The sequence below is a fragment of the Hemibagrus wyckioides genome, linkage group LG07 (assembly GCF_019097595.1).
Source record: "Hemibagrus wyckioides isolate EC202008001 linkage group LG07, SWU_Hwy_1.0, whole genome shotgun sequence".
NCBI lineage: Eukaryota > Metazoa > Chordata > Actinopteri > Siluriformes > Bagridae > Hemibagrus > Hemibagrus wyckioides.
The window spans coordinates 23,583,147-23,595,010 of record NC_080716.1 but is presented as its reverse complement, the minus strand read 5'-3'; the positions used below and the strand labels follow the sequence as shown (position 1 = coordinate 23,595,010).

The following is an 11,864-nucleotide window of genomic DNA, read 5'->3' as shown; positions in this document are numbered from 1 at the left end:
CTTTGGTTTCTTCATGATCAAAGATAGGATCTGATCTGAAAAGGAAAAAACACTGCTAAGTGGATGGACCTTAAATACGATGTCTGTCTTGAAAACCAATAGGTTAGTGAAACATGGATTGTAGTTTTAGTTTCCACTGCAACATAGACCCAACCTCCATTACTCTATATTCATGATTGTAATAAATTTTTTCAATAAATTAATACGAATTAGCGACAATCATTTTTCAAAATTAACATTTTAATATATTTTTATTTATCGTTCTTTCGACCATTTCAGTCTGGGCACTCGGTAAGAAAAAAGCAGTGTTTAGAAAATTGTTGGAAAATGCCACAACACCATTAAGGGTTAATGTTATATTATCTTCGCCTGGATCATTTCCTTTCATGTGATTTCCTATAAAACACTGAACATGTGACATTACAGAGACTGGTAAACACTCGACAACTTCTTGTTTTCTGATTTGCAGCCTTGCATGATAGAATTCAAATATTGGCATTAGTTATCCCAGAATATTTGATGTCAGAGGAAACAGATTGGCAGAAAATATGTTTCAAATGCTCTTTATTTCCAGAATCATGTGTTTACACACTATGACATGCTGTCAATGGTGTAAGATTTTTTACTCAAGCAGGTTGTTACAAAATATAGACAAGATATGGCATAGATTTCTGATTACAGATTTAAATCCTGGTGTTTATCAACATCAAGACTTAATTTTCCCTCATCTTTTTCTCCCTCTCTATGGCTGGATGGTGACCTCCACCTCTCCATATACCTGCCTGAGAGCAGCACAGTCCAGGCTGGCCATCAGTCTGGTGGTTCCTGTTCTTCGAGGACGGAAGCTCTCAGACCATGTAATAGACTTGCCTGGGCCAATTATGCTGCAAAACACACAGACATACACTTTTTAAGTGTCTGCCAAATTGCTGGATATTATTCTTTTCATAGTCATATATTCAACACAGACAACGTAAATACACTTTGACTTTGTTTACCTGTACTGTTTAGTATTGATAGACATGATGCCAGGCCCCTCTATGCGCACATACACATTTTCCAAACTGAATTTAAAAGGGTTGGTGAACTCCACTGTCACATACATCTCTTCAGCCACTCTGGGAGAACCAGTCACCTAATATATATATAAAGAGATATGGAAAACAAAAAGGAAATAGATTGTAAATTAGAGGCCATATATTATGAGACAACTCAACAAATCAAATTCTTGTGATTTTGATCAGGGGGGTGCGTCAGACCTGCACAGTGAGTTTGGGATTGTGCACAGTGACAACCCTCATGGCGGTTATAATTTGACCTGTCTCTTGCACCTTCCCTGTAGCGATGAAGTTCAGGTTCCCCTGTTCCACCAGCTTACTCTGATAGTCCTCATTGCGTACCACAATTCTTTCCTTTTTGCCTGGAACCAACCGGGGCAGTAAAGCAAACATAGTACAGTTAAGATATTCTAATTTAGCTTTGATGAACATAAGAATGCTTTATGATTCAAGTCTCAATTGAATCTACATAGATACTGAGATATTTAATGTCTCATGTGAGCATTCCAATACAGACACAATCATGTTGAAGTTGAAATATGTTAAAAAGTAAGGTTGTAAAATGAATTTTGCAAAAAGTCTGGCTCTTAAAAAATGCAAAGACAAATAGTCACACAAATGCATACACACACCCCTACACATACTCACTCTTCTCTGGGTCCAGTTTCACATCCAGGGTCTTGAAGATAACCTCAGCACTCGGCACTCCTGTGTAGTAGACCACATTACCAGTGATGTAGATGTCCACCACACGTCGCTGGCTGCTGTGGTTGGTGAACTGCAGCTCTAGCTCAAAATCATCACCCCACTGCACCTCCAGAACAAGGATCTCTATCTCCACATCTGCATTAGGCACAGATGCTTTCTCCCGCTGACAGCCAAACTCCACAGCTTTCTCCAGAACTCTACGTTCCTCTGCAGTGCCTACAAACAAAGACAGTGGCAGTCATAGCACTATCCGTTTACCTTGTTTTTTATTATTCAAGTAATTGTTGTGAACAAAAAAAAATAGTTATAGTCACGTGAAAGACATGCCAAACATGCATTAGTGTTCTAGCTGACCTACCTTCACGGAACTTGTAATGGTCAGTGATGTCTCTGCGTCCTTTATCCAGCACTGCTTTGGTCAGCACCATGCGACCCACATAGCTGGGGTTCACCTTCACTGGATTCAGTGTGCCATCTTTATTTCTGGTGTAGTACACCAAGTCACTGTTCACCTAAAGTGTATTAGTTGGGGTAAAAAGGTAAGAGGGTAAAAAATTTAAATACCTGTTTAAATATAAATATTTATACATTTACCTGCACTACTACAACTACTACTACTACTACTACTACTACTACTACTACTACTACTAATAATAATAATAATAATAATAATACTAATACTACTACTAATCATCATCATCATTTTCATCTTCATCATCATGTGCATTTTTATAAATGTACCTTTGTAATCAATAGCTAAACAAATAGTTCTTACTTCATGTTTAATAGTTTTCATATGGTTAAATAAGTTTTCTTCTTTTCAACAGTATGTCTTTTCCAGAACATTAATATCAAATTATATACAATTATCAAGCTGTTGATTATTTCTCCATTGAATAAGGTGTATACAAACAGAGCATGGTAGGAACCATAAGTAAAGAGATACAGGATTGTTTAGAATAGACACTAATCTAATTACCTCTGCAAACACAAATGGGGCATCAAAGGGATAGCAGACTTCTCCATGTTTAATAGCTGCCACAGATGCAGGTCCACACCGGTACATACCTGTAATACATGAAATACATGATACTTGCTCTCTGAGCCTGAAGTCTTTTTGTCAAGCTACTTGCAATCCTGATGCCTGATACTAACTGTGTGATGTTGGGATTTGGCACTGCCTACCCTCTATGCTGTTCCTGCTTCTATATCTCAGACCTATTTCATTTTTGATTAAGCGACTTGCTATTATAATTGCTATTATTATAATGTAAGTAAGTAATGATTTATAAGCCCACTGTCACCCAGCAGAATATGGGTTCTGATGGTTCCTCTGAAGGTTTCTTCCTTATTTCAACTCAGGGAGCTATTCCTTGACTCTGTCGCCTTTAGTTGGTTAATTGCTAATAAACAGGTGAAACAGATAAGTTTTTCTGGTGGTGTAAAATATGATCATCAGGTGACACTGTGACTGTCACCTGACCAAAGTGTATACTGAATCTGATTACTAACATATGTTGGTGATGTGTTTTTGCATGTGTTCCCACCATCACTGGTCTCCTGAGGTGTAGCATCCACAACCTGCCAGCCTCCAAAGCCTTCAGGAAGATCAGGTCTGGCCATATAGCACTCATTCCAGCAATGATAATTCCTGCATGAAGTACAAATCTTGAGTCAAATTAAGTTTAAATCCACTGCAAAGTTAACATCTTAGAAACTGCTGGAAGTACCATATAAAGCCACACTGATATAGTTCCAGTCATCTGAATGATAACAGATGTTGTGTTGATGTGTACAATTTTTTAAAGCATTATTTAATGTGGATTTTATGGCTTAATAATAGGGACTGACCAGATGGAGTCCCTGGTGTGGCTTCTGTCCACTTTGCCATTTTCATCTAGTATGATGTCCATTTTCAGGTTTCCATTGTTGTCGTGGGCAGAGAAGTAGTTAGTGACCACTCTGCTAGGGATACCCAGACAACGTAAGACTGAAAGACAACAAGGTATCACAGATTAAATATTTTGAACAGGGGTATAATGATTAAAAATATTTCAGTTGATAACCATAAATCAATAACACAGTTTTACAAACTGGCATTTTAAATGGAATGTAGGCCTTAACGACAATGGAATGAACGTTTAATCATTTGTTTAAGGGAAACTATGACAACATTTAGCCAACACAAAATTGGTTACAAAGATTTTGCTTAATCTTCAATAGATATAGTGATGAAAAACTTTCCATTTCAAAGGGCTTTAGTATATAGTTTGGGTTTGTTTCCTGTCATCAGTATTAGCATCATATAATGTTAAAAAATTATACGATTATTATATTAGTATTCTGTCACTTATTTAGATTGACAACAGCACAGAATTATAGTTTTTATTTATTTAGTCTATTAGTTCTATTAGGATATTATTTCTGTAAGTTGCTTTTGCTAAGGGTGTACGTTGTCATAAATGTACTGATAGTCCATATAGGCAGTGAATTGTTCCAGTTGTTACTTTTTATACAATTAGGTAAGGCAAGCTTCTTTTTTTTTTACACTAAATAAGTAAAGAGCATTGTGTTTTCTATGTCATAACTGCATTTGATCAGCAGAGGGCAGTAAAAGCATAATTCATGCACTTACAAGTATTAAACACAGCGGCATAGACCCAGCACTGGGCATAGCCGACGGATTGTCCACCACTTCCAGCGTAGTCCAGCAGGATCTCCACACTGCCAGTCCAAGAGGTAGGAGCCACACCATACAGGTACTCCCCACTCCAGTTTCCCACCATCACGCCATCATCATCACGTGAGTTCATCTATAAGGTTGACACAATAACATGGGCAATATTATATTATGTATTAATATAGATAGATAGATAGATAGATAGATAGATAGATAGATAGATAGATAGATAGATAGATAGATAGATAGATCTGTTTTATAGTCACAGTACAGTTTGCACTTAGGGGGGAGTTTATTAAATATTTTGAGCTACTAATAATTAACATTGTTTATCAAACAAGTTGTGGATAAGATCATAACATTACTTCATGTCACATTACATTATCTACAAAAAATTAAAAGAACTGTTTGCTTTTCCTGTAATGCTTCATTGATGATGGACTGTTAAAAAGCTTTTGTGGGCTTTTGATATCCTTGTCTCAGCAACTCACCATAGCAGAGCCTTTCCTGCTGATTTTGATAGGATCTCCACGGTTGGTGAGGGGCATTTCAGCTTTATCCAAGATGAACAGACATGCATCCAGAATCCCAAACTCAAACTGAAACAGAATAGATAAAAGCAAAATAGCAGTACAAAACCACCTAAGTCACTGTGACAAGGAAACAGCAACGTTTTGTTTTCAACTGATTAATAATCAAATAGAAATATTGTTATATTACAAACAAGCTCAAACTGTATTCCTTTCTTCTATGTGATTAAATGGGGTTTGAATTCTGTGCATATAGCCTGTTCTTTCATATTATGACTGATTTAAATGTAACTGGATTCTGTTTTCTTAATCCATATGGCTGCTGCTTTCAAAGACTGGCATAAATATGTGCTCTAGTACCTAATAAAACCCAGAGTCCACTTTCATATCATTTACACATGTTGAACCATACTTTCTTTCATTTAGTTTACTGGTAAAAATTTGCTGACTTTTTTGGATTACACTTTCTGTACCTGTCCATAGTTCCAGGGACGTTCAGAAATATCATCATATGCTCCATGATAGATGATGCCGAGTTCATTTAGCACACACTCCTCTCTTTCCTCTTCATCATCAAGGAACACACTATCACCTACGATGAGCAGGACATGGTCAAAGGACACCTTCACAATAATAAAAAAAGATATACTTCTGCAAGCTATATTACTCCTTGTAATCGGAAATTCGGATGTTAGTGAAAAGTCTCATGGAACAGATAGAATGAAACGTTTTTTCCCAAGAACACTTGGAACAGTGCTTAAAAAATCATCGGGTGGTGTGATACAGCCCAGACATTTGGTTACCACCTCAGTGTTGATTGTTTTTCAGTAGCAACAAATCAAAGTGGTTTACTCCTGTTATACAGTAGCAGCGCAATTTGCCAACAATTACATTTTTTAGTCATTAAAGATATATTATTATTTGTATATTATATACTATTTTATTTTATTATTTATTATAATATAATAAATGTCATGTATTCAAACAAACTTTAAGATAAATCCATTTTACCTTGCAGCCAGAACTTCTGAACTATTATAAAAAGATCAGCTTCATACAACATAAGAGCCACTTCTGACCTGGTGACCAGGGGTTGAAGATTATATATATGTCTGAGCTTGGGTCCCTCCTAGTCCTCCGAATGCCATATGGAGTGACCACAGCAACATACATCCTGTACTTTCCCACAATACAGTCAGGAGCAGGGGTGATGCCCATGGTGACAGCATTTTCTGACTTCTCTAAGATCTGACCACGCCACACACTCTGCCGTTCTGGAGTCGGGAAGACAGGGATGTAGGTGCCTTTACTGTACTGTGCACCAGCACCTAGTGAAGAAGAAGGCATTTAGAAGTTATTCATCCACACACTGTTGACCAGAACATATAGTAAACACTGCATACTAAGTAGCTGATATGAGTGACATATGTTCAATTACTCTTATGTTTATAAAGTTTTATGAAGATTTTATCTTTGAGTGACCACTGGGACAACTACAAAATGTAAAACATATATGTGAGATAATGTTAAGGGAAAAAAGCATAAAGATGAAGAAGGAAAGTTATGAATGTAAAATCTCTCAAATGCGTTACAGTTCATTTAATAAAAATATCTAAATATCTAAATATGTACACATGAAAACTGCTGAACTGGTTTAGTGGACAGTTGATAACACTGAAACTTGGGCTGTGTGGTGTGTAAACCATAGCACTTTATATTCAACCATTTCTTCCTTATGTTCTCTATTGTTTACATTAGAATGTAACAAATGAATCATATCGCCAGTTGAATAAACAGTTCAATAGGTTTGAGCATTTTTTACTTTTGTAAATTCATGAATTAGGCAACTACCAAATGCAAATGCATCTCATATAAAAATCCTCAGTCTCTTAAGAAATATGGAATTAAAGCGAACCGAATAACTTGTAGAAAGAGGAAACTCTCCAGAGATGAGGAAGTAGAGCATTAAGAAGGGACGGGAACCACATGGCAATGTTTCCTGCTCACTCTCTTGCTCACATCAACAATTTGTTATGATTGCAAAGTTACTGCCGTTATTTCTCAACACACCCTCAGCATAATATTATGAAAAGAGGAAGACAGCAGAATTAGAAGATGTAACACTTAATACTTTCAATTCTCCAGGCTAAATATACATCTAGGAAATTGTTTTGAACAGTGCACTGCAAGAGAATTTTAGTGTTTTAAGATTTTTTTTAATGTCATGAGTATATGTGCATGTTATTGTAACTATGTATGTGCAGTCTCTTTCAACATGGCTGAAAAAGAAGAAAATTTGTGTTTTGGAATGGCCAAGCCAGATTAAATTGAGTAGATAACTATTTATATTGTCAGACCTGCCCTGTAATGATTACTCAGTGTGCTCAATAAAGACTTTGTGTTATTAGTTTAGTCAGATTGTGTTGGCCTATAATCGTGACATAGATGAAGAGCAGTCCACTTTTTATGAATAACCCTTGTAACTCCATAGGGTTCACAAATATTTTCTTGCAACTGTACCTTATAATAATAATTAATGTTTTAAGTTAAAGTAACACACCGATAGCAAACTCAACAGCAAACTTGTCCTGTGCAGCGTCGAAAGGACGGTTGAAGGTGATTTTAATCAGAAACTCCTGCGCTCGGCGTACAATCAGGTGGTCACTGGAGTAGAGGTGTGTGTGATGCCTTTGCTTATTCTCCTCATTGGGCTGTTTGAGCATATTGACATCCCAGATATCCAGATACTCTGCACAAATGAAGACACAGATAGAATATATGTAAATTGAAAATTATTATATTATTTAAGAGACATTGCTAGGATTATATATGAACATAAATAAAGACCTTGCATACAGGGAATTAAATATTTCAAAATTCCACTACTGATCCTTAAAATATTTTCTTTTATCCCCTTTATTAAGTGGCAGATTTTTATTTTTTACCGGGAAGCAAAAATACTTTGTTCTGATGAGGTGGGGAATAAATTTCTCTGGAGGAGTCATCTCTGCCACAAAAAAGGAAGCCTCTTCAATCAGGAGGAAGCAGTGAATGTAAAGAGTGAATTAGAGGAAACATTTAAACAACTCAGCATTTTGGTGTTACACTGCCGGACACATTTTTTATCCAATTAAAAGCAGACATTCTCCATATAATATGTAATCTACACATCATTTTATTGTAATATCTTCATTAATTCTATGTTTAAGAGTTAAATTGGTAGTAGATTTTAATAGGCAAAAAAAGACTTTTACAGAAAGTTGTGAGTTGAAATATCAGGGCTGCAAAAATAATGAATGTTAGACCCTTGACTGAAACCCCTTAACCATTACCTGCTCCCCAGATTATAATTTCAGGTTAAAAGCAGTTTCACTCATCGGGTGTGGTTCAGCTCACCAGTAAGAGGTGGAGGACCTCTAGGCATGAGCATGAAAGGCTCAAACTCAGGGATCTCTTCATGTTCTTTATTGGAGTTGGCTGTTGGGCCCACGCTGCGTCCACGGTGAGACGCCTGTTTGGGGCGTACAGGGGCCACAGCGGGTGTTGTGGGTGTGGCCACATTCTCAGGGGTCTCCTGGTCAGTCATGTTTAGTGTACTGCAGAAAAAATACTACTGACACTCACTCGCAAACCTATATGGAGGAAAAAGAAAAAATAGCAATAAAAACTACTATGGTTTTCATGTCTCCAGTGTTTCCCCAAGCTTTTATTTATGTACTACTGAAGTGTCAGTGAAAACGTCACTTTAAGTGAAAAGAATATCATCATGAGTGATAAATGGTCAAACCTTGCTTTGTTCATTTATCACAGTGTTACATTTTATCAGGGAAGCTGCACGGAGCTGTGGCTAACACAAGTGTCACTGAGGATGGATGAGCTGGTCATCACATCTATGTCTTAATCAACTCGAGCCAAATGTTCTCGAGCAGTCTGAGTCAGCAAATATGCATGTGCAATTCTGAACTATTTTCAACTCTCAGTGGCAAATGAGGAAGAACTGGGCTGAGTTATTTTTATAGCAGAAAATATTTATTGTAAGTTATGAGAGTCTTTAATAGTGTGTAACCCCGCTTCAAACATCTTCATGAACAAGTCAAGAAGACTGAGTTTATTTTAGACTTTATTTGGCACCTGGAAGTGGTTTGGATAAGGATGTCTGCTAAATTCTGTAATTGTAAATGTAAATGAACGGAACAAATTAAGTATTTCCTGCCAGGTTATATAATATTACATACACATCATCTGTTTTCATTCAAGCTGTGACGGGTGCCTATTTGAACATCTGTTGCAAAAGTGTCCGTGTGTGTAAACAAGTAGAACTGTGGGCACTGTGTTGGCACCTCCAAACCTCTGGAAGAGTGAGTCATCTCAAACACAGTAAATGCTCTGTTTTCACTCTGAGCATTCACAAATTGTTGATGATGGCACTTTTTCCACAGTTTTGTTTGGCAGCCAGTACAGGGTGGAGAAAATATCTACCAGCACTAAAATGTTTTCTTAAGGCAGTGTATTTAGTGATTGTCAACACGCACATATTACAGCTAACACACCATACACATGTGCACACACACACACACACACACACAGAGAGAGAGAGAGAGAGACAGACAGACAGACAGACAGACAAACACACAGACAAACAGACAGACAGACAGAGAGAAACACAAATATGTGTTAAATATTTACAGAAGACTTGAGGTTTAAAGAAATAACATCATCACAGACTTAAAATAGATGCTAAAATGTAATGTTTTGTGATAATTATTGTATAAACTAAAATTATTTTATCAAAATAATGTTTAGAGCAGATATGTTTGGTATTCAACGTAACATTATCATTGATTTATTAATCACTATTGTTATATTTTACATTAAAGCAAAGTTTAAACATTTCAGAGCAGTTGTTTGATTTGACGGAGACTTGAGGTTGCTTCTTTAATTTCATATAGTTGCTATGAAGTAAAGCTAAAACTAAGCAACCGAAGCATTACACGACCTTTCTACATAACCAGGTTCACTGAAAAATCTGTGTGTACAGTAAAATTTTCTAGCGAAACAGGACTTTTCAGATAAAAAAAGACTCTTTGTCTTCTGTGTAAACATAATGCTTCTTATTTCGAAGTTTTCTGAATGTAGATAAGCACTTTTTACTTATGGTTCCTCAATTTGTTGTTCCAATAAAAGCGATTGAAATGTAAGCAAAGATATCATTATAGTTAAGTTCATCACAAATGACAAAGTGAAGATATAGAACAGATTGCATTTTCTTACACAAGAGACAATAATCAACCCCTATAGTGATGCTCAGGATGAGTGATGAGTGACAACTGATCATTTAAGGCATGTGAGTGACATATACACTAGGTGGCCATATAAAACCCTTAACCCTTGACTGCTTAGATTCATTGTAAGATTAATTTATCAGCACCATGATTATTTTTCTGTGGCCACAATGGTTCAGCTGATTTCTCCATCTCTATTAAGTACTCAGTGGGCACCAAATAGATTTTAAGAAATTTAATTGTGACCTTAATAAATGAGTTTGTTGCAACACTTTATTAAAAATTAACCACCATGTCCCCTCAGTGGCTCTGTATAAATCACTAACTTGGGAAACTTCAGTGGATGATAGACTCCAGGACATTTAACGGCTTGGAACACTTTAAACATAATTGAAGTCTTGATTAAACAGAGTAAAGTGCAATACCAATGACGAAAAACTTTCTCAATGTTTGCACTGTTCATCAATGGAATTGATCAGTGTATTCTTTTAATGCAATCCAACATAATGGCAGTAATAATCCAAATGAAAAAAAAAAAAAATACAGATAAATTTATACCAAATCCTAGTTCTACATCATACTGCATTCATAAGATAACAAAATAACAGAAAATGCAGATCACTAATAGTATCATAAAAACTCATTTAGAAATGACAAAATAAGGCCTTTGTAATTGCTGGTGGTTCACTAACCTGATCTGTTTGTCGATGTAGATGCTGGACAATCTTAGTCTGCATACACATACATACACTTCAGGCTCCTGAGGCTGGCAGGACAACTTCTCTCTTTCCCTCTTCCATTTATATGCAGTAAAGGAGTAGCCCACCATGTGTGTGCTTGTGTGTGGTGGTGGTGGTGTGTGTGTGTGTGTGTGTGTGGTGCAGTGTGTGTTTTTGTGTGTGTGTGTGTGTGTATGTGTGTATGTGTGTGTGTGTGTGTGTGTGTGGTACAGTGTGTGTTTGTGTGTGTGTGTGTGTATGTGTGTGGTGCAGTGTGTGTTTTTGTGTGTGTGTGTGTATGTGTGTATGTGTGTGTGTGTGTGTGTGTGTGTGTGGTGCAGTGTGTGTTTTTGTGTGTGTGTGTGTGTTTGTGTGTGTGTGTGTGTGTGTGTATGTGTGTATGTGTGGGTGGTGCAGTGTGTGTTTGTGTGTGTGTGTGTATGTGTGTGTGGTGCAGTGTGTGTTTGTGTGTGTGTGTGTGTGTGTGTGTGGTGCAGTGTGTGTTTGTGTGTGTGTGTGTGTGTGTGTGTGTATGTGTGTATGTGTGTGGTGCAGTGTGTGTTTTTGTGTGTGTGTGTGTGTGTGTGTATGTGTGTGTGTGTGTGTGTGTGTGGTGCAGTGTGTGTTTTTGTGTGTGTGTGTGTGTGTTTGTGTGTGTGTGTGTGTGTGTGTATATGTGTATGTGTGGGTGGTGCAGTGTGTGTTTGTGTGTGTGTGTGTATGTGTGTGTGGTGCAGTGTGTGTGTTTGTGTGTGTGTGTGTGTGTGTGTATGTGTGTATGTGTGTGTGGTGCAGTGTGTGTTTGTGTGTGTGTGTGTGTGTGTGTGTGTGGAGAGAGAGAGACAGAGAGAGAGACAGAGAGAGAGAGAGAGAGAGAGAGAGAGAGA

At 37.1% G+C, this 11,864-nt stretch overlaps 1 protein-coding gene across 1 annotated transcript; it reads right to left on the bottom strand.

Moving 5' to 3' along the window:
* Positions 1-547: 547 nt before the first annotated feature.
* On the bottom strand, positions 548-11,106 carry f13a1b (coagulation factor XIII, A1 polypeptide b). The gene is made up of 15 exons (XM_058393783.1): positions 10,951-11,106; positions 8,373-8,608; positions 7,537-7,725; positions 6,056-6,304; positions 5,450-5,568; positions 4,938-5,045; positions 4,402-4,579; positions 3,618-3,756; positions 3,314-3,417; positions 2,746-2,834; positions 2,125-2,278; positions 1,707-1,982; positions 1,260-1,420; positions 999-1,135; positions 548-884 (listed from the first exon to the last, which is right to left on the bottom strand). The coding sequence occupies exons 2-15, from the start codon at positions 8,560-8,562 to the stop codon at positions 743-745; spliced, it is 2,235 nt and encodes a 744-aa protein (XP_058249766.1). The 5' UTR covers positions 8,563-8,608; positions 10,951-11,106; the 3' UTR covers positions 548-742.
* Between the last annotated feature and the right edge of the window lie 758 nt (positions 11,107-11,864).

Coding starts and splice junctions, on each gene's coding strand:
- f13a1b (XM_058393783.1), bottom strand. CDS start 8,562: ATGACTGACCAGGAGACCCCTGAGAATGTGGCCACACCCACAACACCC. Junction 3,418..3,617: donor CACACCAGGGACTCCATCTG/GTCAGTCCCTAT, acceptor TACTTCATGCAG/GAATTATCATTGCTGGAATG. Junction 1,983..2,124: donor CCATTACAAGTTCCGTGAAG/GTAGGTCAGCTA, acceptor CTTTGTTTGTAG/GCACTGCAGAGGAACGTAGA.